Source organism: Condylostylus longicornis, unplaced genomic scaffold (genome assembly GCF_029603195.1).
Source record: "Condylostylus longicornis isolate FDR11 unplaced genomic scaffold, ASM2960319v2 ptg000038l, whole genome shotgun sequence".
NCBI lineage: Eukaryota > Metazoa > Arthropoda > Insecta > Diptera > Dolichopodidae > Condylostylus > Condylostylus longicornis.
In genome coordinates, this window is record NW_026578007.1 from 16,269,677 (window position 1) to 16,297,439 (window position 27,763).

Sequence of the window (27,763 nt, forward strand, 5' to 3'; positions counted from 1 at the left end):
ATAGCAAAATTATCAAAGCCTGGGGTCTTATAATGTAATTATCATTTTTCTGAATACGAAAAATCGAATTACATAGTAAGGGCCCTGGACCTTTTTTGTCTTTAATTTATATTTTAATATTGCGAATATATTGCTAACGAATTTCTACCAGTAGTCTGGTGCGCGAAATAAAGTTGCATCTTCACAGCAGAGTTCTTACCATGCAATTCGATTTTCGTTAAGCGATTTTCGTATTTGCCGAAATGGAAAGAAAGAACCATGCAAATTAGTGTTATCTCACGATTTTTCCGAACACGAAAATCGAATTACACCAAGATTATTTAATAATCCTGAGTATTTTAAACTAGAAATTGTTTCCGTAAGGTAGTACAATAAATTTAATTTACCTCATAATATCACATGTGAAACCATTCATGTTTTAATGTTAAAAAGAAGTCTTTAAATTCTAGATAATATCAATCGTTTCTTATTTTTCTGTCAGCTGATGCTAGTGTCTTAAGAAATTTTAAAATTATTCTTTAATAAGAATGATAAAGCTTCCCAGTGCGAGTAGTAACGAAAAATTAGATTATTAAAGAGTTCTCCAAAAGTTTATTTTTTAAAACATTCTGAAAAGAATTCTGAAATTTATTTAAAAAGTTTCAAGTAAGTAATTTATTTGAAGTTAGAATTTTAAGATTATTAGAAAAACTAATATTAAAAAAAATAAAAAAATATTAATTATGTTTAAATGTTTTTAAATAATTAGATGAGCAAACTATAGTTGACAATTAATTAAGAATGATTCTTCCGTCACTTTTTTGTTTTCCACTCCATATTGTTTTTCACTCCATATTGGAATAATTTTCTCTTAACCGAAATTTACCATTACCATCACTGATTATTCACAATAACTTTGTCATTATCTGTTTTGTGAATTATAGCATTCTTATGAAAGAAAAAATTTTTTGTTGTACACTAAATATTTGCACGTGGTTCTTTAAATAGTTCGTCATTTTATTTTTGAGTACTTTATTTGCCGTCACTGGGTTAGCTGTTCATAATATAGTAAATACTTATTTTTCAAGATGCAGGATGTTGATGAAAAACTAATGTTACAATTATGTTGTGATTATTTGAAAAGTAAAGACAAAAAAGTTGCAAAATACTTAACGAAAAAATTTAACTTGGTAAATACCTCAATTTTTAATATTTACATATATTCAACTACAATAAAATAAAGATAAGCATAATATACTTAAAACGGTTATTGTAGGAAGCTTTAAAAGACAATGCCCCAAAACTTGAACAAATTATTACAGGGCATTTTAAACAAATGAATTCAAACAAACATCAAAATGGAATAAAAATTCAAAAAACTAATTCAAGTATAAAGAAAAGTAGCGTGAATATTGTTAAGAGACAGGGAATTGGGGCTTTTGTAAGACTGCCAAAGAAAGCCGAAGTACCTTCTGGTTGGCGTTGTTTTAATTGCAAAGAGTTGGGTCATCTTGCCGTAGATTGCAAGGGTTTAAAATGTTTTAACTGCAATCAAGATGGTCACAAAATCAATGAATGTAAAGAGAAGCTAAGTGAGAACCGCTTTTCAGGTTTTACATGTCATGTTTGTAAAGAAAAAGGTCACATAACACGGAATTGCCCAAAGGTAGATTTTAAGTGCCATAATTGCGGTGAAAGTGGTCATAGTTTTAAAGAATGCAAGAAAGAAATTAAATGTCAACTATGTCAAGAAAGTGGTCATACGAAGCGAGAATGCCTAAAAAATACAGCTTGCTATAAATGTAATGATAAAGGCCATATAGCGAGATATTGTAAAAATCAAAATAAAAATGAAGATTGCTTTAAATGCGGTCAAAAAGATCACCAGAAAAAGGAATGTCCAGGTATGGCGACATCTCAAAATAGTGAACCCGAAGAAGCCTCTGAAATTTCTGAGCAAAGTGATTAAAATATACATATGCGAAATTTAAATAAAATATGTTTTTTATTTCCTTACATGCTTATAAATTAACTTTACATTGTCTTGTTCTTTAAAAACAATGTGATGCTGAAATTAAAAAATTAATTTATGCTTTTAGACAACGGCTGAGAGAAATGCAGGCCTGGACCCAAAAAGAAAGTGGCAGTTCACAGCTGATAAATTTAGACGTATTGTTATGGGATCTATAGAGGGACTTTTAACATCATAAATTTCCCACAAGATTAGCTTGTTTCAAATTTTTAATTAGGAAAATTAAAAATTCAACTTTTCTTTCCTAGTGGTTACATTTTTAAAGTTGTGTTATTAAAACTTTAAAAAAAACCTTCCAAATTCCGTTCATTTTTTTAAGATTTCAATAAATGCTACACTACAGGAAAACAAATACATAGTGCAATTTTTCTAAGTATTTAGTTGATTTTTCGGTATTTTTCCATTTTGTATATGTATTTGGGAAAATATACATTTGATATTAACGAGTTTGCTAATTTTGTACGATATATCTCCCAAAATGCATACTTCTGGTATAATCACATTGTGTGTACTACATTAATTAAACTTACATACATATATGCTTCATAATTCATAAAAATTGCTGCATATGCGAATTCTTTTTATATTAAAAGTCCATATAATTTGTTTTAGGTATGTATGTGATTATAGTTTTATTAGGAATTATTTTCACATTATCAGAAAGGGTAATTCGCTAATTTATCTAAACGACCGCATTAGAAGCTATAGAACTTATAGAAGTTTCTTTATAATTTTTTTATTATGTTTGTTTTTATTTAGGGGACAACTTGAAACTACGCATATTTTATAACGATTATAAAATTTTAAAAGCATTTTCATAATTATAAAACTTAAAATCAAATAATTACAAACTTAAATTAAAATCTTATAAAATTTTTATTAACTTTAAATCTTGTATTCTAGACTAAAAAATATAGCACCAAATTTTTTTTATTTACTGTATTATCATTTTTTACTCTCAATTCTCTCAAATATGTTATCTGATATGGCGGTACAAAAAAATGCGGAATAAAGTTGGGTCAAACCAATGGTTTGTATTGTAGCACTTTTCCCTTCAACAAGTGAAAATACTGCTTTTAAATACAGTCTGTATATACCCACCACACTATTATAACTATTTTTATTCATAAACGAAACTATTTCTAGGATTGCATATATTTAGGATCATGCATATATGCAGTCTTTGAAATAAAGCGAAAATTAATATAAAATGGAGTTAACATATTGCTCGATTTTAAGGTTTAATTGTGTGAGTTAAGAAAAATAATTATATTTTTTAATGTCATGGAATTTACCGTTAACTTTTTGTGTTTATAGAAATTTGAAAAAGCTTGCGGTTTCGGAAATATAAGGTGTCAAAAATTCAAATTTTACAAACTTCAAGAGACGATAATTTGAGAGGGGGTGGAGATGGAAAAAATTTTCTTCTAACGAAATGAACTATTTGTTAATATCTAAAAGCCCCTTAAATTTCAAGATTAAAAGCTTCTACAGGCTGGGGTTTAGAAGAAAAACGAAAGCAAAAATTTGAAAAAAAGGACTTTAGATAACGGTAAATTTGAACGGCCATTTTGTTTTTTTAAAGTTTAACTATAGTACACCGCGCTAGGGGAAGCAAGCCACTGCCTTTCTGCGTTTGAAAAATTTCAAAAATGCTTATGGTTTCATTGCAACAAATAGTTAAAAAAGGCCATTTTTAGGGTTTTGGGGGGGAATAACTTCTAGAGGGGGGGAGATAGTTAAAAATTTTGTTCTACGAAAATAAGTTTCTAGTAAAGATCTATGTACATATAAAATTTCAGCTTTCTATCTTCAAGGGTGTAGAAGTTTTGTAAACAGACACACGGACAGACGAACGGACGGACAGAGTGAAACTAATAAGCACTTTTTTTCAAAAATTTTTTGGAAAAGTGCTAAAAAGCTCGAAAATATATTTAATCAAAATTGTAGTTAAAATTTTGAGTTGAATTTTTGGTATGTTGTTCAGAAAACTCCAAATTTCATGTTAGTATAAAAAAATTTAGGTTTTAGTCAACCTTTCGTGTAAAAAACTCGAAATGAAAATAGGCAAAAATCATAATTTTTTTAAAAAAACAACAAAAAAAAAATACATATGTCAAGTTTTAGATATTAATTTATACAAACGTCAATCTATTTCTATAGAAATAAATACATAGTTGTGGCATGGTACATGTTGTAATTCCTAAAAATTCATATTTCTAAAAAAAATTAAGCTGTTTAAATTATGATAAGGCAATTATAATAAACATGGTTAGTAACTTTTCAATTATAATAAACATGGTAAAACTAAAGCCACTAAAATTTGTTAACTTTCAACCTAAAGTCAGTTTAGTTATAAACATAATAAGGAATTAAGGATGCAAGTGATGTCGCACAAAATAGAGGTGCCAGTCACAAATCAGGCTACGATTTAATCTATGGTAAAATATGTTGAGCATTTTCACATCAGATTTTATACTTTTATGCTATTTAAACTTTTGGGAGCAATGTTTTTAATATTAGTAATCTATAAATTAGCAACAAATATAAAAAAAAAAGATGAGCGCGGCACATTTTTAAAAATTTGTTTTTTGCCATGTTATTTTTAAAAATCTGACAGCAAAGCTGATGATAATCGAATATCTTTCTATTATTATTCATTTTTTTGACGTAAAATTTCCATTAGAATCGTATATGTAGAACAAGTGCCTAAGAGCAATAGTTCAAATTTTAAATCTGCTTCTTGCCAAAGCATACAAATTGAAAGCAGATTTGTGATGTTAATATTGTTTCACTGTATAAAAATTTCAAACTGTCAAATTTTAAAGTATGTACTACTTTTGCATCTGGATCATGTTTCACTTGACGTCATTAAAAAAATATATGCAGTTGTCTAAATTTTTGACTTTTAACCAAAACTTGCGTCTACAATTAAATAGACAACCATATGAAAATTTTAAATTATTGATGAAACTGGCATAGCTTAATGTCAAAAGCTCATCATAACATAGGATTGCTCATAATTTTAAAGAAGTAATTAAGAAATTATATGTAAAATATATGAATTAAGCGAAATGAACAAAATTATTTGTATCACGTTAAACCACGTTCTTTTTCCGTAAACTAAATAAAAATTTTAAAATCAAATATATTTTTCTAAGGATTTTTAATTTTTTATTTTATTTTATTAATAATTCTAAGGATTCTATTTTTTACAATAATAGAAATTATTTTGTACGTCATTTGGCATTTCACTAGAGCTTTATCGCTTAACTATTACTTAACGAAAAAAAAACGGTAAACTGTGTCAATTATGAATAATTCCTATATGAAATTTTTTAAATATTTAAAAAAAAAAATAAGTCCTTTTACGAGGCCGTATTAAATTCAGTTATCCTATTAAAAATACTTTTTGTTTCTTGAGTTTTTTTTTAACAAAAATTGTGTTTTGCTATATTTTATGCATTGTGTGGAAACACATGTTTCTCAGTTTGAATTCATAATAATTTAAACTGGCAGCATTGGCATAACTTTTTGCGTGTTTTATTTTCTTGCCATCATTCTTTCTTTTCATATATCGGCGCGTTGCACGTGTTTCTATAAAAAAGTGTGTATGGTAGTCGATTATTTTAAAAAATAAAATTAAATAAAAATGGCACAGATAAATGACGATTTAATAACATCACTTTGTATAGACTTTTTAAAAAATAAAAATAAAAGCTTAGCTGATGTTTTACAACAAAAATTCAAAGTGGTAAGATATTTTTGTAACCGATTTTCTAACATTTGGTAACTTGGAGAAAAAATCAATGTAAAAAATTTGCTTTGATTAATTACGTTTGAATTCACTTGCTTATAATTTAGAAATAAAAAATGTAAAAACTTATACACATATTTTTAAAAATTCTTATGTAAAATTTAGTTTTAACACTTATGCCTCAACATATTTATCTACATATTTCAAATTTTCATGGCAAAAAAAAACGTGGAAATTTTTCATGTTACATATATTTAATTTAGTTGATTTAAGTAGTAGACATCATTAAGTGCCGCATAATGTAAAATTTTAACTTCTATATAACAATTAGGCACATAGTTAACGGATATGGTGCATTCTTGTCCTTTTGTTTATATGCATATCTATATATATATATTTTTTTCTAGCAAAACTTGGCAACTGACTCTCCAAATTTAAAAGAGATAGTCACAAAATATTGTGAGACCACAAAGAAAATCCCAAAATTAAAACAGGGTTCCAAAAATAAAGCAGCGCAGGAAAGCTCATCAAGCGAAGATAGTGACGAAGAAAATGAACAGACTTCAAAGTCTTTATTAAATGGATCTGACAAAAATGGCTTGAAAAAAAAATCTGACAGCTCTGACGAGAGTGATGATAGTGACGACGATAATAAAAATCAGACAAAAAATTTAAAGAAACCTTTAATAAATGGTAAACAATCTCAAGTAAACAAAAAGAAATCAAGTGAGGACAGTGACTCTTCTGACGAAGAAACACAACCATCTAAATTATCAACGGCTAAAGCTCAGCCACCAAATAAAAACATTTTAGTGCAAAAAGGAAAGAAAAAATCTTCAAGTGAGGATAGTGATTCATCGGACGATAAAGTATCCAAACCTTCGGCAAAACCGCAACCAGCAACTAAAAATGCATCAGTAAAAAAAAAAGAGGAATCTTCAAGTGACGAAAGTGATTCGTCTGAAGAAGAAACTACTAAAATTAAAGTTGCACAGCCAAAAGGTCAGCAAACTAATAAAACTGTTGAGGCCAAAAAGAAAGAAGAATCTTCAAGTGAGGATAGTGACTCTTCTGATGACGAACCTGCAAAATCCAAAATTGCAGCTAAAACTGCTACTAAAGCGAATATCTTATCCAAAAAGAAAGAAGAAAGTTCCAGTGAGGAAAGCGATTCATCAGAGGAAGAAACTGCTAAGACAAAGGCAAATTCAGCAAAACCTTCACCTACTAAGCCAGTTGCATCTAAAAAAAAGGAGGAATCCTCTAGTGAAGATAGTTCGGAAGAAGACCAACCTAAAAGTAAAAATAATAAATAAGTTTTTAAAAAATGTTTATTAAAAATTTTATTACTTCAGGTAAACAACAAATAGTTGCTAAGACTTTAGCACCCAAAAAACAAGAGTCAGAAGATAGTGATAGTTCAGATTCTGATGAATCAGATAAAAAACCTAAAACAGCAGCAGTCAAACCACTTGTTAAAAAGACGGCGTTGCCTTCAAAAGAAAAAAGTTCAAGTTCAGAAGATGATTCGGACGAAGCACCACCAGCAAAAAAGGCTACTTTGCCAATTAAAACTTTAAAAAAAAAAGCTGAGTCTTCAAGTGAAGATGACAGCTCAGAGGAGGATAATAAACCTAAATCTGTTCCAATAGCAAAAAAAGGGAAAAGTAGTAGCGATTCGGAGTCAGAAGAAGACGAAAAAAATACCCCCAATCTAAAAGCAGGAGTTAAAAGGAAAGCTTCTGACAATAATGATAAACAAAATAAAAAAGCTAATTATTCTAATTTTGTAAAAGCTGGGGAAAACCGTTTTGAGGTGAGTAAATAAACTACAAATTTCTTCATTGTTAAATTAGGAACTATTAGATTGAAATTCTGTTTTGATCAATAATTTAAACGTTTCCAATGAAAGAAATTTTTAGTGCTGCAATTTTTCATTAGACTATTCATAAATTTTTATAGATATTTTAATACAGCAGGTTAGTTTAAATATAAAAATATCAATTAATTGATTTATAATTAAAGAACTCGAATTCAGCTATCACATGCCGAAAGTGTAATGGTGTTGGTCATTTTGCTAAAAGTTGTACCAATTACAAATCAAATAGATCACAAAATAACAGTTTTGATGGCGGAATGAATAAATCTATGTGCTTTAATTGTCATCAACCGGGACATGCTAAAAGAGATTGTCCAAATGATATGATAGTTAAATGTTTTAATTGCCAAAAATTTGGTCATAAGGCTACAGAATGTTCAGAAGTGTTGAGAGATGACTGTTTCTCAAGTTTTAAATGTCGAAGTTGCAATAAAACTGGCCATATAGCACGAAATTGCCCAGAAAATCCAGCTGCTTGTTATAACTGTAATGAAACAGGTCATTTGGGTAGAAATTGCCCTAATTCGAGCCAATTTAAAAGAGCATGCTATAAATGCGGCCAAACAGATCATATAAAATCACAGTGCCCTCAAAATGATTAGAAATCAAAAATATTTTATTAAAAAATAAAATTTTACTAGAAATTTAAGATTTTGTTAAAAGCAAAAGCTCAAAAATAAAAAGGAAAACAATTGAAATTGTAACCAAAATGTTTTATTTGAAGAAAATATTATGATTTAAGTATTGGAATCTGGATTTTTTTTATGTGGCAGTTGTGCTATATATATGTAATCAACTTTTTATTTTCATTGGAAACAAGTTTTAATAATAACCCCTATTTTTATTTCGAATTCGCGATATTTTTTTTCATACTATGAATGGATGCTAAACTTCCAATTTATTTTGCTTTTCTTTAGAATAATAAATTAAACGGTAATGCATATCATAAAAATAATTCAAATCAAACCACTCCCAAAACTCCTTTTAGAAGAGTTCGTGAAGAGGAAGTTGAAGTAGATCCAAGAGTGAAAGATAACTCATTTGAAGCAAAGGTTTGTGTTTGCCTTTTTTTTTTTTTATATTTTTTGTTAATCTTATAGAAAAGAGAAGCAAAATAAATTGTCAAGCATTCACAGGATTCTCTGAATAAAATAGTTTGTAATTACAAAATGAATAGGAAAATATTTTTAATTGTTGAAATAATTTATTTTAATTTTCTATATTTTTATATGCAATTAATTTTTATATTAAACTGTGCTAATGCTTGTTTTTTTATTACTTCTCTTTTCATGGATTTATTTAAATCAATAAAATTTTCGTAACATTATCAAAAATAAAAGAATGATGGAAATGAAAATAAAAGTGGAGGATTTAATAAATTTAGAAATAATGATGGAGGTTTTAGAAATTCCTTTGGTGGAAATGATAACAAAAAAAATAATTGGAAAAATAATGATCGTAAATCTTTCGATGGTAATGAGAACAGAGGTGGTTTTAATAAAGGTTTTGGAGGGAGAGGAGGAAACCGTGGTCGTGCAGGAGATGGTGATCGTGGTCGAGGTGGTGGACGAGGTCGTGGAGGAGAAGGTGGTGGACGAGGTCGTGGAGGAGAAGGTGGTGGACGAGGTCGTGGAGGAGAAGGTGGTAACCGGGGTCGTGGAGGTCGTGGAGGATTTGGTGACAGAGGACGCGGTGGACGAGGCGGATTCGATGGCAATCGTAAAAGTTTTAACAAATCTTTTGATTCAAACACACAACAAAATAAAAAAATCGTGTTCGATGATTAAGAGGAATTTATGTTTTTATTTATAATATTGCAATTTTACCGTATGAAGTACATAATATCTTATACAAAACAAAAAAATTTGAAATGTTGCGAATTAATTTTATTATTATTAATATAAAAATATCACATATTTTAAAATATGTAGAAGCCCTTGCATATATTAAAAGCCCTGGTGAGTTCTTCCTTTAAACAATATAATATATTGTATATATGTATTTTTAATTTCAATAAACATGTTTTTTTTGTACAAATAATGATATTATATATCAATTATGTATATTATGTGTGTATATCCTTAACTTTAAAATATTAATTATTATAAAAATATCAATAAAAGTTTTCGTTTTTTTTATTTTTTCGTTTTGCAGAAAAATGCTTTTGGTTCATGGGGTGAAAAAGCCAATAAAGATCTTAAACATACTAGGGGAAAGTCATTTAAACATGAAAAAACTAAGAAGAAACGTGGTAGTTATAGAGGTGGCTTTATTGATACGTCAGTAAATTCAATACGTTTTGATAATGATGACTAATATAAATTACTTAAAATAAATGCAAAAATTAATTTCTTCTCCAAATTATAAATTTATATTACATTTTTTTTATATGTATTTTAAATAAATTTTGTAATTTTTCTTCTAAAGTGTGACTTCATCTAAAACTTGTATTTGAAAAACAAAAATATTTACAGATTCTTTATTTTACTTATTATATAAATGTACTACAACTGGAAAATTTATAAAATACAGATAATTCAAGTAATTATTAAAAACAAACTAAAATTTATAGTTGAAAATTAAATTTTAATTAAAACTATGAACAACAACAACGTTTTTTTTGGTTCATAATAATATGCAAAATATACATATACAAAATGAAATTAAAATTAAATTTTTAAGTTATGTTTAATCAATAATTAAAGAAGAATTTAAAAATAAGAATTTTAGTTTATACATACTTTTAAAATAATTTTAAAAATATATATTAAATATATATGTACAATTTATAATAAAATTCTTTTTGATTTTAATTTTATGAAAAGTACATTAATTGAAAAATTATTAAGTATACCACATTTTTATTAATAAGGGATGTTGTCTGTGACGGATTCGTCTTTTTCTCTGTAATATGCAATTACTATTTATAATATGGGAATTGGGTGCATAATTGAACATATAACAAAATTTAGTTGTGATTTTAACGAATTCCAAATTTTTATGTTCCTAAATTAAATGACATTGTGTCGATTCCTGAAATTTAGCATTGCAGAGGTTTATGTATTTATAAAGTCAATTTGCAACTAGGAAAATGCAAAAAAAACCAACATGGGCATAAAAGACAATTTTGTCATACCATTTTCTAGACAATTACTATATAGTATGTACATATTTACACAAATATATTTAGTAAAGTATTGCAGACTGCCATTTTGTATCTTCCAAAAAAAAAAAAAATTTCAAGTGAGGAAAATATCTAATAAATAAATAATTAAGAAAAAGACTTTATTTCAGTTAACATACATACATATGGGTATATTAAATATTTTACTTGCAGATTTGTAACATACTCAAGCAATTCTCAAATATCCAGTATTGCGCTATTATGCTTCTCTAATTCGGAATTAATATTTTTTCAGAATTTAGCTATTAAAAAATTTGAAAATATCTTTTAGATTTTTAAATGTTAATTTCCGTAGATTTTGCATTTTAGATTTATAGAGCGTGCTTTTATATTAAGACCCAAGATAGAACTGATTAACTGAATTATCGAAAATTCCATTCGCTATTATATTCTTGCCCCTTTTTTTTTATATAAATATATTTATGTATTTTCTTAGTGATTATTACATTCGGGGTAGAAAATACAAATATTTAAATAAAGTGTATTTTGTAAATTTGCAAGGGAATAAAAATTCCACAGCAACTTTTTATTGTTTTACTTAAATTACATAGGTACGTGTTCTTAAAATGTAAAATAAAAGACAAATTTTTTTCAATCAAAAAAGTTTATTTTAAAATTTGAAGAGTTTTTATTGTAATAAAAGGTACAATAAGGGCCATTTATATTATTTAATAAAAAGGTGAAATATGTGTCAGACAAAAAAAAATGCTAATAATTTTCTTCCTTTTTCTGTTTTTTTTTTTTTTTTAATTTCATATACCGTCTGAATACGGGTATTAGAATCAGTTCGGTTTTATTTGTAAAATGCTATTTTTTGTTTGTCCGTCTTTTCTGATAGAACATCCAGCGGTTAAAATAAACTGCTCAAAAATATTTATTTTTAAGTAAGGTATTTCTGGTTATTTTTTATTTTTAAATCTCTGTTCATTGATTGAATTTTTTGTTATTTTGTTCTAAAAACGTTCATTATATAAGTTCATAAGGTCCTGTCCGTACCATTAAAGTCCTTTAATTTTACTTAATTTCTTTCATTATTTAGTTGGTATCAGTTTTTTTTTTCGGTTGTTGAAGTCAAAGTTCCCGTCATAGATAATACAATAGTAATACATATAATCTTTTCTGTTTAAAAGTTTCTGTGAAAATAATAACCCAAATTAAAATTTAATTGTCTATTTAAATTATTTTATGAATAAAAATTTTTAGCGATAAAGCGTTTTAATTCGTTTTTAATACTTACACCATTTGAGATTTACTAAATTATTTTACTTACTTGTCACTTTTAATCCGCTTTCCTTCTCTTGGTTCTTCAGCAGTCATCACCTACAAAAAAAAAAATTAAATTAGATAAGGGAACTAACTGTGTTCTCCAATTTCTTGAATTTACTTTAATGCGAACACCATAAATTTCTGCCCCATTTAAAGTTTGTATAGCCATTTCAGCACTTTCTTCAGAAGCGTATTTGACATACCCACAATTTTTATTAGGCAACAGATAAACATCAATTAGGTTGCCAAATGTACAGAATACATTTTTTAAAATCATAATGGGAACATTCTTTTTACCAAAAATTAAAGGATTTTTTTTTTTAATTACAAATTTATCTGGAAGTAATTACTGTAAGAAAAATTTACCGAAGAAAGTACAATGAAACAACGTGCGACACATTTTGCATCCGCTCCAAGGGTAGGTTTAGCTGATGGCAAAGGAACACTGCAAAATGAATCTTTGGACAATTGATCTATAAAAATAAATTCATTATTTAAACTATTTTTTTAGAACATAGTGTTTTTTTATCGTACGGTTCACAAATTGCATGTCTTCGCAAGGATCAATGGAAGATAGCCTTACAATTAATCTTTCTCCTGGAGGATATTCCAAACCATGTAGTTTTTCTCTAAAAAGAGTTTTATAATAATTATTACTTATTAGACTTGCGACAATTAAGAGAATTTTTATTTTAAAAATACTTTGCATATATTGCAGCATCTTGATTGGTGTAAACTACAGTTGCGTTTTGGTTTCTTGGACCTCCAGTAAATTGCAGTACTATTAAAATACAAACTGTTATTTCGAAGTAATTTTTAAAATACATTAAAAACTTACACTCTCTTGTAATATGACAGTAGTCTAGTCCTGGAACAACATCAAACAAACGCCAAAGTTGATCTTGAGTAACTGCACTACTACAGATTACCTCTAAAGTGGTAGGTGAAGAATTATCATGTTTCATTCTAACAAAGCTTGAAATATCACTTATTAAACCCCCACTACTATTGTTATTTAAACCAAAATGTCCAAATCCCGAATTTATTCCGCCGCTCCCACCACCACCGCTATTACGACCTCCTCTTGAAGAATCACGGGAGTAACCTCCGTCATAATAATCATCCATTCCTCTTCCAGGTCTTTTAAGCGGTCGTGCTCTGCGATCTTCATATGAATCATTTGATCTGGGTGTAGCAAAAACTGCCTTATACTTTTGGGGACAATTTTCATAAGCTTTTGCAGCTCCAATAAAACTAAAAAATTTAAATAAATTTTTTTAAATAATATTAAATATACATAATGCATTTAATATACTTTTTATATTTTACGTATGCAAAACCCTTCGATTCTCTTGTTACTTTATCTTTAACAACGGTAACGAATTCTATATCACCATATTCTTCAAACTCACTTTGTATCTCTTCTTTTGTCATTGATTTGTTTACTACAATAAACAAACGCAAGTATCTCTCTTCTTCATTTTCTGATCTTCCTGAACCTGACTCTCGACTGAAATCAATTTTTTTATTAAAATCTCTTTAAATTTTTAATTGAGTTTAGTTACTTTGACGCTACTAATACTTTTATTGGACGTTCTTCATTATCAATTGTTTTTCCATTTAACTCATCTTGGGCAGCTGAACGCAAAAAATTGTAATTTATATAAGTTTTCGTTTAAAATGTACTTTATTCTAATATTTTATTGAGTGAAAACAATATATTGACTGCCTTCTATTCAAATAGCTTTCAATTAGATATGTTTTTTAAAATCTTATTGTAGATGAAAAACATTTTTGCAAAATAGTTTTAAAAAATTTATATGTAGTGTACTGAAATTTCCTTTTATTAAATAAATACTTTTGAACAAATGGGATGGAGTTAAATATTTGATATAAAAAAGCAAATATTGAATCAATAAAATATATAATTAAATGCGACCTTCAATTGACTGTACTATAAAAAAGCTACGCGTTCTATTTCTTTTTTCCACAAATGGAAGAAGTACTTAAAATATTTCATTTTGCTTGTAAGAGGTTCGTACCTATTTAAAATTGAACACTTTATTGTAACTTTTATCTAAGATAAAAATTTATGATGGAGCTTTTAAAATCATATATGTATGTAATACATACATGCATAGGTACCTAATTAGTTATAAATTATTGTACTCACCAGCGGCTTCGCTTGTCTTTGAAAATTTGACATAAGCAACTCCCTTATTTTCTCCTGATTGTTTATTTTTCACAATCCAGATGTCTTCAATTGTGCCATATTCAGAAAAATTGTTCCGAATTGATTCTTCAGTAGTGCTATAAATTTTTTATTTAATATAATGTGAGTAAAATTTATTTTTCTGTTTCACTGCTTATAAATTTTACTTACGTTTTACTACAGAGTACAAAAAGACGCGACATTGGAGGATCATCATCATTTTTCGGCATTATATCCCTCATTGAAATTTGATGACGATCGTATATTTTATTTTTCAAAATAAGAAACCCAAAACTATTCTCTTAAACTATATTAATTCGAATAAAAAAAGGCTGTTTTTTTTGTAATTTTAAAACTAGATTTCTTTAAAAATTGCCCTGTCCCACAAGGTAAAAAATATGTAGTCACCTAATTTAATTATTTTCTATTTCCAATGTTTCTTTTTATTTCTTTCTCAAAATATTCCGCTTGCCATGTTTCAAATGTTTCAACCAATAAAGTACAAACAATGCTGTTAGCATAATTTTAATTTTTATATATGAATTAAACATTGTTGATAAACATTTTTCACGGTTGACATACGTTTCATTGGCCTTAACCAAACAACTTTTAGACAAAGGGAATGAATCGTATGTCAAAATGATAAGAAAGAACACACGTTTAAGAGATAAAAATTAACTTTGTTTTTGAAGGGTATAAAATATTTTTGATATTATACTAATCTGAAAGCTGCCGTAATAAGTTGTCTGGGTAAAACTGAAAACCTTCATTTACCTGAGTTGAATTTTCAAATGCAATACCATTAGTATTGTATAAAATATAAAAGTGAAATTCGTATTGCAATGTAAAAATGACAGTGATAAAAACACAGGTTATGATGGTTATTAATACAATTTATACAATTTATTGAAACCAGACTTATTTAACAGACTAAGTAATTTAAATATTTTTATCTTCAATTTAAAATATTCAATAAATTTTGTGTATGTCAAATTTATTTTACTTTATTGATTCGAAAATGGATTCACTAGCGCTAAAATCAAATACTATAATATTATATACATTGAAAAATTGTATATTTAGATTGATATATTTTTAAAATATCTATAGAAAGATGTTGAAATTCAACAATGTATTACAAATTTTCTACAATATATATAACTTTTAAATATAACCATTATGGTATAAATCCATTTTCAACTATTTGGGTAAAATAAAAAATAAAAATATATTTTTAACATTTATATATTATTTAAATATATTTCATTTATGCAGCAAAATAAATATTATTATTATTTCTAAATTTATAAATGAAATTAGATAAAAGATGATTAATATTCAATAATCCAGAAAAGTGGTAAAAAAACAAATATAAATTAAATGTTAAGAAGATTAAAATAGATATTTTCAAAGTAAAGGCTGTATTGGAAATTTCAGTTTTCATGTTTAAAATGAAAAGTAAAATTTTACAACTTAAAAGCAACTTAGAAAATTGTATAAGAGTTTATCAACAAAAATTTACAATTAAATTCACAATTAACTTTAACCCTTAGAAATTTTTCATTAATTATTTAACATATAATTCACTTGTTTAAATGATTTTCTTTTCCCTAATTCAAATTTGTAATAGTTTTTTTCAACAAAATTAGGAATTATATTTGATATTTTCAGTATGAACCTATTTTCTTATACAAATTACGGCATATTTCTCTGTACATAAAATTGGTATAATGTAGTCATTTATTAAAATTGAATACTGAAGTTATATTAAATTCATTTCAATTCCCAAGTTTCATTTTATATAGAAAATGACGTATGTATAACTGAGATAAATAGAGTTTTAATATTAATTTATATATCAATCTCATTCATTTTGGGAGACTTTTAACTTCAAAAATTATTTTGTTTTTTTTTTTACTTGTTTTTTTTAATGTAGAGATTTTGGCAGCTCAGAATTTTCTGTGGATTTGGAAATTGGAAGGGCGAAGAAAATAATTTTTCTTTTAAAAGAAAAGCAATATAAAAAAAATTTACAAAAAAAAAAATTGTTAAAAAATATTTTTAAAAACAAATTAAAATAAAATAATTGTTAATAAGTTTCATTGTGTAATAAATAAATAATTTATTATAAATTGTATTGGAATTGATTGACTAATTTTTAAAACAATAAAAAGTAAGAAAAACGGTGAGTGAAAATTTTCTTTTTTTTTTTTTTTATAAAGAAAAGAAAAAAAAATCGAATGTATACTTGAAAATTTATTAGATGGAAAGCTCTCCAAATTTTTGTAGTCCGAGTTCCCCATAAAAAAAAAAAAGCTGGCATAAATTTTTTTTTTTTTGTCTCAACTTTTATTATAATATAAAAAATGTATAATAGAATTCAAATTACATAAAAATTAAAAAAAAAATTTTTTTCTTATAAAATAATAAAATATTTTCTAAACTTTTCACCATATTATTTCCTATATACCAATAAAAAACTTAAAATGTTTGTTCATATGGTTTTTAAACTTTACGAAAATAAGAAACAAAAAAAAAAAAAAATTTCTTTAATATTTTAAAAGTGGGTTAGTATGTCATTGATTGGCATCGTCGTCGTCGTTGTCGTCGTTGTCGTCGTAGCCGTTGTAGTCGTCGATGCAATCATTCAGGTGTCTTGTCTTTACAAATTTTAATAAATAAAAAATTTTTTTCTAAAGTAAAATTCTTAAATGAAATTTTGATGATTTGTAATAAGAAAATTTTAAATAGAGAAAAAATTTTATTATCGATAATATTTTAAACACAATTTAAGTACATACATAATGTAGTTAGAAGGTACCTTACTCCAGTCAAATTTTATATATAAAATATTTAGGTACCTACTTACCCTATGTAAAATATCTACATTATGTACATATTATTTACATACACATATAAATTTACAATTTTATTTATAATAAATCTATAAAATTTTATTAATTTTAATTTCAATATTAAATAAACAAAAATAAGTATTAAAAATTAATTTAAAAGTAGCTATATTTTTTTTTTTTTTTAAGAGTTATTGATTTTATGAATAAAATAGTTGGTATACCTAGGTATATATGTATGTATGTAAAAAATTTTTTGGTAGTTTATGTGCATATATATGTATGTACATATAATACATGTTCTGTTAAAATATTTTTCAATGTCCTTAAAAAATTTACAATTCGTTATTGTTTTTTTTTTTTTTTTTAAGAAAATATAATATGCAGGTTGGTAGGTAATAGGTACATATCCAATATAATAAGTATATAAAATTGTTCTATTAATTATACTTCCCTAATTGACATAAATTGTATATAACAATAAAAAAAAAAAATAAAAATAGAAAAAATTGTATAATATTTTCATACTAAAAATGAAAGTATATAGCCATATATATGTATAATGTATATATATAAATTTGTATAGTTACTTGTACACACATATTACATTGTGTAAAGTGTTTCTATTAAAAATATTATTTTATGTCTACATTTTGTATTTATTTTTTTTTATTTACATTGAGTAAAGAACAAGGAAAAATCTCAACTTTTTTTTAATAAAATATACCTATTTTACTGTCATATATTTGCATTTACATACATATGTAGGTAATGAATAATAAATAATTTACATACATATAAATGTTGGTAGGGCTAGGTGGCGCTAGGGTGATTAAATTACCACCATAACTTCTTTCAGTTAACTAACTATAACTAAAATTACTGACTAGGTATGAAAAAGTAAAAAGGATATTTTGTTCATATAGGTATAGGGTAGTTAGGTACCTATCTACCCACCTAAATATAAGTGAAAAATCGTTAAAGTTTTTCTTATTTTTTTATGTACATATGTACATACATACATATTTAAATTTTTTTTCCCTTATTTCTTTGTTTTTGCTCTTAAATATCATATTCAATATATGTATATATATTTTATTACATACACCTACATGTTAATAATGTAAATATGTTAAATATATAAATATGTAGGCACCTATCTATACATTACATTTATATACATAGATATCTAGCATATTTTACTTATTTATGTATACCTATTTATATACATACTTTAATTTTTTTTTTTTCTTCTTTAAGAAACCTAATTTCAACGTAAAATAACTATGATTGATTATTATATTGACAGAAGAATAGAGAAGAATAGGAGAAAAAAAAAAGAGAAGAAAATCAAGCATGGGTTTTTGATAGTATCTTTTTTTTTTTATTGTTTTGATTATTCATTAAATATAGGTAACTATCTATACCTAACTCTCTAGCCTATGTAATAGTTAGGTATATTGCATCCAAAAATGTATGTGTTGAAATATTTTTTAAAATAAAAAATTGTTATTTTTTTTTATTTTTGTATATTTGGTCAAATTATTAGCAATAACAAATAAGAATATTTGTGATATTTGAAAAAAAAAAAAATTATGCAATAAGTAGCTACTTACCTACCTATTTATCTATTCGTTCTTTTTCAACAATTCATAATAATTATTAGAGTAGATTATTAACAAAGCAGGTGGCCTTTTGTTTTTTTTTTGTGTTATCCTGTTTTTTTTTTCTTAATTTTATTTTTTTTTTATTTTTCATTTTGTTTTGCAATGGTGCTCATTTCAAGGGAAAAAATATGGTTAATTTTTTATTTATTTATTTTTGTTAACAAAAGAAAGTTTTGATTTTCTCTTGGAAATTTTGCGAACTTGAAATCTACTTATGTAATAAAAATTTTTTTTTTCTTGATGATTTGGTTCTTTTCTTTATTTTGTTTTATTAGTACTAGGAAATATTATTAATTGTTTACGTAATAATAAAGTTATTAAAGAAAAATTAATCAAAAATAATCATAATTTTCATTAAGTGATTTCTAAAAGATTTTCAAAAATTTTCATCTTGAAATGCATATTTATATTTTAATTAGTAAAATATGGCCTTTCTTGTTGTCACTATAATGTTAAGTGTCTTGAATTAACATTTTATATTCATTCTTATCGCCAATCACTCCGCAATCATTCCGGAAGTGATTCAATTTTTCAATTTGTAGACAAAAATAAACTTATTTAAAATTTAGTCTCTGTTTAATTCTCATCCATTTTAATTGGCCCTAACAAATAGGTGATGTGTCTGTTCCCCTATTACCTATTACGCACTGTTTTGCAACATTTGTAACCAATATTATTGTAACCTTTAAAATATATTATATAATTATTTTTTTTTATAAATTATAAAATTACATTAATTTTCAATTGAATTAATTTTTAATCATTATTTGAAATGTATGCTTCAAATAATTTGTTATCTCTTAATTTAATAGCTTTTACAAGAAAAAAAATTTTTTTTTAATAATGTAGTGAAAAAAAAAATTACAACTAAAAGAAAAAAACTGAAGTTTTACTTTTTTTTGTCTTGTTGTACTTTTGATTTTTTTGTTTTGAAAATTAATTATGTGCATATTTTGCATTCTTTACTAATTATTTGAATATAATTATACAAATTTTCATTTATTTATATTAGATTTTTAAAAAACATGTGATATATAAATTAAATATAATTTTTGATTTTAAATTCTAAATTTAATATACATATGTTACAAATTACAATATGAGAAACGTATACATAATGTGCATAATAATACTCTTGTATTACAAAGAATACTAAGTTTTTCTATACATATATATGTACATATACTTATTCTTCAAATTATTGAATGTAAAATAAAATTATAATGTGGAATGAAACCAAAAAAATTAGTTTAATATTTGGAAAATATTAACAAGCATAATTAATTAGTAAAAAATAAATTTTATTTGTGGTGCTATTAAAAAAATTTGATAATTTTATAAGTAGGCACTAGATGATTTAAAAATGTGTTTTTGAAAATGCATCAGTGTTTTGATAGTATCGTTTTTTAAACTACAAACTAAGTTTTACGATATTTACCAATTATAAAATACGTAGTTTTAATTTTACTGCTCCAAAAAAATAAAATGTGGGAAGATTTAGAAAAATTATTAAAGTAACTTTTATAGTTTCGTTTTTAAGTTCTTATTTATTTAATATATACATATGTATATGTATATACGTTTTAAATGCTATAGATCATAGAAAATGAAAAATTTAATTGAATAGAAACATATGATTATGGCAGAACTTCAACGAGAGCACAAAATTTTCTTTACTACAAGTAGCAACATTGAAGTTATTCTAGTAGTTTTTTTGTGCTGCAAAAGTTAAATTATGTTCTAAGTTAGAAATGCAAACTGCATTTGCAAAAATACCCAATAATTATTTTAAAAATGTATTTAGTGTTGTTTTAGTTTATTAATCAGAAAAAAGTTTAATAAATAATAGAATATCTATATTTGTAAAAATATTTTCATAACACTTGTTTTTTTTACTTAAAAACTTAAATATTCGACACCTACGCCAATATTTTTTTTTGTTATAAGTTTTTGTATGCCCATAAATGTTTCTTCTGTGACCTTTCTTACTAAAATTCAATTGTTACACAAGTTTTTGTAATGAATTCAAATGTATTTTAAAATTTTTTGATTGTAAATATATTAAATATATTGTAATAGATTTTTAAGTTAATATTATAAAAGATTTTTTTTAATGGTAAGAGTTTGGAATTGCATTCAATATGTTGCATTTTTCGAATGAATTCTGATGACTACACCATAGCATTTCTTCTTATCGGACTCAATAAATAATTTCATAATTTGTAATCATAAATAATTTTAGTTATGAAATGACTTTTTTCATGAATTTAATTTGTAATATTTCTAGAAATATTTGTGCCTAAGATTTCTCTAAATTTAAATGTAGTAAATTAGCTACCATACAAAATGATAAAAGTTATGCTTAATCATTTAAGAACTTATAGTTCTTAACCAAATGTACATTTGAGGAAATAATATGGTAATACGGTCAATAAGGAAAATAAAAAACAAAAGAAATTTTTATTTTAAAAAAAAAATTCTTTTATTTTCATTCGTAGTAGCTCAATAAAATTAATGTCAAACTCATTATATACATATTTCCTATTCGATTAAAATTCAATTGAAATGATTTTTTTATTAATAAAAAAATTCAATTTTGTTCCAATCATTTTAATTGTTTTTTTTTCAGTTTTCCTTGTTGCATTTAATTAATTTTTAACTAAAATTTTTGTTTCTTCAATATTAAGATGTAATATAATAACAATTGTATATTATTTAAATTAATGATGAAAAACAAAAATTCTTTTTATATTTTCAGAAAAAGACTGTAAAGACAGGAAAATTGTGTTGAACACAAAAGAAGACTACCCTAAAACAAAAAAGGAAGAGTAAAAAAAAATTTGGCAAACAAACAAAAATAGAAAACAAGAAACCTTGTATATTTCAATTTTGCGCGGAGTTATAAAAAAAACATTCAAAACGGCTTTCCCAATGAATAAAATGGCTATACCAAATGCGTTGCCAGCTGCAACGCCGCAAATTGAGCCACCACTATCTGCACCCAAGTATGGGACATTGATTCCGAATAGAATATTTGTGGGTGGAATAAGGTAATTAATAAAATACATTACTAAAAAAAATTAATTAATTATTATTACAATATACTTTTAATTTTTTATACTAATTATAATATTCGTATTTGTATTTTTAAGTGGAGATACTACAGAATCTGAATTATGTCGAGTATTTTCTGCATATGGAAATGTTAAGTCGACAAAAATAATTGTCGATAGGGCTGGTGTTAGTAAAGGTTACGGATTTGTAACATTTGAAACTGAACAAGAAGCTCAACGATTACAAAGCGATGTAAGTTATCAATTTCTTTTTTTCCTTTTGCTCATTTTTTGATTCCATATTGTGTGTATACACAATATAAATTCAAAATATCTATATATATCTTAAGTAAATAATTATTGTTACCTCTAAAATCTCTATTAAAAAAAAAAAAACAAAAAGAAACTTAAAGTCTTATAAAAATGATTAATTAATAAATTTTTGTCTTATATAGGGAACTTGATAATAATAAGAAATGTAAGAGAAAATTTTACAGGAGTCTTTGTTTTTTACGTTTACTTTTTGTTATTTAAGCCAATTCTGTAATCGTTTTGTTCATATAGAGTTATGTTATTATTTTTTAAGATATTTTGTTTTAATTCTGCTCTATAGTCCTTGTAAATATTTATATAAAATAAATAAAAAAAAATTTTGCTAATGTAATTTTGAATATTTTTTTAATTTAATATTTATTTATAAAATTTTTGTGTACAAATTTAATTGAAAATTTCTTATTGTGACCTAAATTTTAAAATTAATTGCAAAATTATAATTATTTTTTTTTTTTTTGCAAAATTATTTAATTTCGGTTTTTAATAAATTTGCAATATTATTTTCATTTATATAATTTCAGTAAAATTTAATTTATGAAATTTGGATTCAAATTGAGAATTTTGTTTGTTTTAGAAAAATTAAAAAATTAGCTTAAATTTTTTATTCGGAATTCGAAACTATGTATGTAGACTTAAGACACAAAAAAAAGATGAAAATTTTAAAAATTTCTAATTTTAATTTTTAATTTTTTTTTAAATGAGAGATTACAATAGCAAAATTTTAATGTATGTATATCCTCATTAAATATATATATTTATATATCACACTGTATATTTCAAAATTATTACTTCAAGTGTTTATTATATAATTGCTTGAGCTTGTAATTTTTTAAATATTGTAAATTTTACGTATATAGTTTTTTGTGCATTCTAAGTAATTTATAAACACAAAACACAAAATGAGGTTATACGCACAATTATATATTACATATATTATATAAATATATATATATCATATAATATATATTTATATATATATATATAGTTTTTACAATTTTCAAAAAACAAATATGATTAATTAAAAAAATAAAAACGCCTATTAAAATGCTTTATTGTTTTAAAACAGTCTAAAATATTTGTTATACTTGCATACAAAAAAAATATATATATTTTTAAATTTGTTTTAATAGATTTAATATTTTATACTTTTTTTATTACTTATTTTCATTTTAATATTCAAAGTTTTTATAATTTTTAAAGACATTTTCAGATTACAGAATAGTTTATATACATTTAATATTACAACAAACTTAAAATTTATTTTTAACAGCACTTTAATTTATTTTTTTTTAAATTATGAAAAAATTTCTTTTTTAACTATGTTCTTAATACATTTTAATTAGAATATACTAGAAAATAAGGATTTTCGATAATTCAGACATGTACTGAAAGTTCTTAATTGAATCTTTTAGTCTTTCCACACATACTTACAAATCTGTAGAAACTGAATTTGCCGAATTACATTTTTCCGATTTGTAACATACGCGAGTAATTCTTCAATATCCAACATTTTTCTATTATGCCTTTTTCTAATTTATAAAATTTTTGTAATAATTATAAAAACAATTAAAAATTTCTTTCGAACTTTAAGCTCAACTGTCATTATCGAGTATGCTATTTTTGCCGATTTATGTGCTTTATATTAAGATCTAAGTTAGAACTAAATTATCGAAAATCCCATTTTATTTATTTTTCAACAAATTTAATGCAACTTTTTTTTATCTACATAAAATACTACATTATTTTTTTTCTACATATAATATGTTTGAAAATTGTAATAGCTATGAAAGTACTTTTTAAAGCAGAGTTAAGATTTTTGTTGTTTTATTCTTTTTATTTTATTTAATTGATTAATTTTTCTTCCTTTTTTTTTCTTTAATGAATTATTTCCTTTGCACAAAATTTTGCAGAGTGAAATTTTAGAACGTTCTAAATGCGTCATATTTAATTAGCCATTCAAAATACATATTTGTTTATTTTGTTATTCTTTCCAAAAAAAAGTCCTTAAATATTATATATATATATATTATATACATAAATTTGGCAAAAAATAGACACACAAATTTTACGACATGCTATTTACCAAGTTAATTATTATTAACATTATTTTTTTTATTGTTCAACAATAATATTGTTGTGGAATCATTTGTAATAGTGATAGTATATATTATTTATATATATATTTACAGGGAGAGTGCGTAGTTCTTCGTGATAGAAAACTGAACATAGCTCCGGCTATCAAGAAGCAAGTGAGTACATACATTTTGTATTAACTGTATACTTAATAAATGTTATAAATAATTATAAATTTTAAAAATTTTCTAAAAATATTTATGTATTTTAGTCGATAACAACTGGTGCAGTTTATTATGCTCCTACACCACCAGCACCAATCAGTAATATGCCCATTGATCAGTTTGCCGCTGTGTACCCACCCGGTTAGTATGTTTTGCTGTATGATAATTTTATTAGTGCAGAAATCGTTCATTGAACTTAATAATATATATAAAATAAATAATATGTAGATATATGATAATTTATTTATCTAAATTTTTTTTTAATGTTTCAAAATTTATAAAATATAGCAGCTGGAGTGCCAACGTTGTATCCACCATCGATGCCGTATCAGCCATTTTATCAATATTATAGTGTGCCAATGGTAAAACAAATTGTAATATACATATAATTTATTTAAAAATTTTTTAATATATTTTAATTTTTATATTTTTAGAATGTACCCACCATTTGGCCGCAAAACTATCAAGGTAATTAAGAGAATATGTACAATGCTAATTTTGTTATTTAGAAATGTGCTTTCTTTTATTTGATTTTTGAAGTATGTTTATAAGAAAATTTTCAAATTGAATGTTAAATTTTAGTTAAGAAAAATATTATAATTATTAATTATTTTTATTTTGTTAAACTTTCTTTATTTGTTTTTTGTTCTTTTTTTTCTATGAAAACTTTTTTAATGTATTTAATTTATATAATTTTCTCTATTATGCATCATATTATTATGATTTAATTTTTGTACCACTTTGTATCAAGTATATATTTATTTACTATTTCAGGTATTTATCCATGTTAATTTTATGGAGACTAAATAGTTAAATATTATATTTTACAATGAAAAAAAAAACACAATTTTTTGACATTAAATACAAGATTATTAATTAAAAAAAAAAATAATAACAATACCTATTTGTTGTGCATAATTCTTTGAGGCTACACCAAAGATATTGGAAATATTTTTTTTTTGTTATTTGATAATTTAAAAAAAAAAACAAAAATAATAATTAAACACACAAAATAAATAAAGTATTTATATTTGACTAAAAATAACAAAAAGAAAACAAAAACTGCATAGAATTAATTATAAAAATTGGTACACAAAAAAATTAAAGAACAAAATAATAAGTATTTCAAACCTTATATTGAAAAGAAAGAAGAAAAAAACAAAACAAAATCTTTTAGATATTATACTAAAAAAAAACAAGTAAAAAAACATATTCTCATACAAAATATATATATAAAAATTATTAAAAAAAAATAACACTTAATTTAAAACAAAAAAAAAAACACAAACACACATAAAATTGTAATAAATACATAAATATTTATATATAATATTTTATCCTGATAAAAAAAAAAACAAATGCAAATCAAAACAATAGTAAAATTAATTATATAAAAAATACATAACCTACATTGAAACTTAAATTTTAATCGACAGTAAGCAATATTGAAAAAAAACAAGAAACATATTATTAAAACTAAATATAATTTAAAGAAAGAATATTAGCTAATTTTGAAACAAAAAAAAAATTAAGTAAATTTAGTAAAAGAAAAAGAAAATCAATATTTTAGTTCAAAATAATGATTATTAAATTAAACGAAGTAACATATTATTACTATAGTAAATATACATAATAAATATAAATATATATACACATATGTACTAAATTTATAATTAAGTAACAAAACAAAAAAAGGAAATCACAATAATATTATATATTTTTTTTGTTATCAAAATGCTGAATTGGTAATTTCTAAAAAAATATTATTATATACTTAAAATACGAATATAAAACTTTTTCCTACTTTATAAAGTTTTAAGATTATAAAAAAAAAACACTGTACTACTGAAATGTCATTTTTTTTGTTTTGTTCAATTTTATAATGTTAACCTTTTTTCTATATGTATAGAACGATATACATACATATGTAATAAATTTTAATATATAAGTGACTGGAACAGAATCCAAATTTTTCAAGATGTACCTAATTAAAAAAAATTTTAAATGCAGAATTCCAAATGCAGATAATGAATTTAGTCAAAACAAAAGTCAATATTTAAAAGTTAATGTGAGAAAGATTTTGAGATTAAATTTTACTTTTCTTAAAAATTATTTTACACTTAAAAAACAACGATGTTTATTTTCAAACTTTATGTATTTTAAAACAATCTTTATTGTTAATAAAAAATTTTCTCAATTTGTTTTTAATTATCCAAATTCAAAATATATCAATTCGCATTTAATGAATGATTAAAGATTTGTAATACCCTAATCCCCCTCCTTCTCAAGAGTACAGTTGAATTTAAATGAAAAATCGTATTTTAAGATTTAAAATAAAAATTAAATATAATAAGTGCTATATATTATTGTAGTACAATATTGAAAAAAAGGAGAATAAGAAAAAAAAAAATATTGTTGAATTTGAAAAAAAAAAAAAGAACAAAAATTGTATTTATTTATATGATATTTTTTAAATTATTGAAGAAAAACAAAAAAAAAAAATGATAAAAAAAACTTCTTTTTTGTTATCAAAATTAATTTTTTTCTTATAAAACAATGGTTATTTACGATGATAGACGATTGCATTTCTTTTGAGATGCACATTTTTATGTATATTTCATATAATATATATTACATTATTATATAAATTATAATATACAACTAATTATTAGAAATTGGATCATAAAAACAAACAAATAAATAAATTACAACTATTGCATTATAAATAATAAACGTAAAACCAATATTTTATGTATTTGTATACGTACAATATTATATAAAAGAATTAAAGTATAAAAATTCATTAAGAATAAATGTAAAATTTCGTAAAAAAAAATCATTCAATATACATTTTATATGTATATAAATATATTTGTTAAATATATATTATGCTAAACAAACAAAAAAAAATAAAAAATTTTTTAGCTATTAAGTTTAAAATATTACAAATAAAAACACTGTATATTATTTATATAATTAACATATAATAAAAAAAAAAAAAAAAAAAACAAAATTACATTATAGGAAAATTATTCAATAATAATAAATAAATAAAATAAACATAAATAATAGTTTGTAGAATACAAGAAAAAAAAATATTGTTGAAAAAAAATAAAATTAAAAAAAAAATAATTTTGAAAAGCAATACTACTAGCAAAATGCGGACATAAAAAAAAAGAACTGTATTAAAATATTTACAAAAACAAAAAATGTAAAAATAAATTGTATTTTTGTTATAAAAAAAAAAATGTC

At 23.8% G+C, this 27,763-nt stretch overlaps 4 protein-coding genes across 8 annotated transcripts; 3 read left to right on the forward strand and 1 right to left on the reverse strand.

The window, feature by feature from the left end:
* Positions 1 to 970: 970 nt before the first annotated feature.
* Positions 971 to 1,974, forward strand: LOC129609213 (uncharacterized). Its single transcript, XM_055521139.1, has 2 exons — positions 971 to 1,169; positions 1,256 to 1,974. The coding sequence occupies exons 1-2, from the start codon at positions 1,068 to 1,070 to the stop codon at positions 1,946 to 1,948; spliced, it is 795 nt and encodes a 264-aa protein (XP_055377114.1). The 5' UTR covers positions 971 to 1,067; the 3' UTR covers positions 1,949 to 1,974.
* A 3,605-nt stretch (positions 1,975 to 5,579) lies between these two features.
* On the forward strand, positions 5,580 to 10,460 carry LOC129609064 (uncharacterized). Of its 3 annotated transcripts, XM_055520924.1 has the most exons (5): positions 5,580 to 5,765; positions 6,176 to 7,067; positions 7,124 to 7,584; positions 8,565 to 8,699; positions 9,802 to 10,460. In XM_055520924.1, the coding sequence occupies exons 1-5, from the start codon at positions 5,664 to 5,666 to the stop codon at positions 9,961 to 9,963; spliced, it is 1,752 nt and encodes a 583-aa protein (XP_055376899.1). In that variant the 5' UTR covers positions 5,580 to 5,663; the 3' UTR covers positions 9,964 to 10,460. The 3 variants fall into 3 exon arrangements, with proteins under 3 accessions (XP_055376899.1, XP_055376898.1, XP_055376897.1); XM_055520923.1 differs by lacking the exons at positions 8,565 to 8,699; positions 9,802 to 10,460 and adding an exon at positions 8,988 to 9,605; XM_055520922.1 differs by lacking the exons at positions 8,565 to 8,699; positions 9,802 to 10,460 and adding an exon at positions 7,794 to 8,342.
* A 962-nt stretch (positions 10,461 to 11,422) lies between these two features.
* Positions 11,423 to 14,703, reverse strand: LOC129609065 (RNA-binding protein 45-like). The gene is made up of 11 exons (XM_055520925.1): positions 14,481 to 14,703; positions 14,271 to 14,407; positions 13,663 to 13,735; positions 13,413 to 13,607; positions 12,936 to 13,351; positions 12,800 to 12,878; positions 12,632 to 12,726; positions 12,464 to 12,570; positions 12,216 to 12,386; positions 12,102 to 12,151; positions 11,423 to 11,964 (listed from the first exon to the last, which is right to left on the reverse strand). Exons 1-11 carry the CDS (start codon positions 14,549 to 14,551, stop codon positions 11,955 to 11,957), a joined length of 1,404 nt encoding a protein of 467 aa, XP_055376900.1. The 5' UTR covers positions 14,552 to 14,703; the 3' UTR covers positions 11,423 to 11,954.
* A 1,553-nt stretch (positions 14,704 to 16,256) lies between these two features.
* LOC129608993 (protein boule) lies at positions 16,257 to 27,469 on the forward strand. Of its 3 annotated transcripts, none has more exons than XM_055520811.1 (8): positions 16,257 to 16,494; positions 21,587 to 21,878; positions 21,981 to 22,134; positions 24,404 to 24,463; positions 24,559 to 24,652; positions 24,800 to 24,885; positions 24,946 to 24,979; positions 25,286 to 27,469. In XM_055520811.1, exons 2-8 carry the CDS (start codon positions 21,760 to 21,762, stop codon positions 25,300 to 25,302), a joined length of 564 nt encoding a protein of 187 aa, XP_055376786.1. In that variant the 5' UTR covers positions 16,257 to 16,494; positions 21,587 to 21,759; the 3' UTR covers positions 25,303 to 27,469. The 3 variants fall into 3 exon arrangements, with proteins under 3 accessions (XP_055376786.1, XP_055376788.1, XP_055376789.1); XM_055520813.1 differs by having other exon boundaries at positions 16,257 to 16,482; XM_055520814.1 differs by having other exon boundaries at positions 24,800 to 24,873; positions 25,286 to 27,444.
* The last annotated feature ends 294 nt before the right edge of the window (positions 27,470 to 27,763 follow it).

Bases quoted from the DNA above. Each gene is read 5' to 3' on its own strand.
- LOC129608993 (XM_055520811.1), top strand. From the start codon at position 21,760: ATGAATAAAATGGCTATACCAAATGCGTTGCCAGCTGCAACGCCGCAA. The intron at 22,135-24,403 runs GTAAGTTATCAA...ATATATTTACAG, and splicing joins CTCAACGATTACAAAGCGAT to GGAGAGTGCGTAGTTCTTCG. The intron at 24,886-24,945 runs GTAATATACATA...TTATATTTTTAG, and splicing joins TGCCAATGGTAAAACAAATT to AATGTACCCACCATTTGGCC.
- LOC129609064 (XM_055520922.1), top strand. From the start codon at position 5,664: ATGGCACAGATAAATGACGATTTAATAACATCACTTTGTATAGACTTT. The intron at 5,766-6,175 runs GTAAGATATTTT...ATTTTTTTCTAG, and splicing joins TACAACAAAAATTCAAAGTG to CAAAACTTGGCAACTGACTC. The intron at 7,585-7,793 runs GTGAGTAAATAA...TTATAATTAAAG, and splicing joins CTGGGGAAAACCGTTTTGAG to AACTCGAATTCAGCTATCAC.
- LOC129609065 (XM_055520925.1), bottom strand. From the start codon at position 14,551: ATGAGGGATATAATGCCGAAAAATGATGATGATCCTCCAATGTCGCGT. The intron at 13,352-13,412 runs GTATATTAAATG...TAAATTTTTTAG, and splicing joins GCATACGTAAAATATAAAAA to TTTTATTGGAGCTGCAAAAG. The intron at 12,571-12,631 runs GTACGATAAAAA...TTATTTTTATAG, and splicing joins AGACATGCAATTTGTGAACC to ATCAATTGTCCAAAGATTCA.
- LOC129609213 (XM_055521139.1), top strand. From the start codon at position 1,068: ATGCAGGATGTTGATGAAAAACTAATGTTACAATTATGTTGTGATTAT. The intron at 1,170-1,255 runs GTAAATACCTCA...CGGTTATTGTAG, and splicing joins TAACGAAAAAATTTAACTTG to GAAGCTTTAAAAGACAATGC.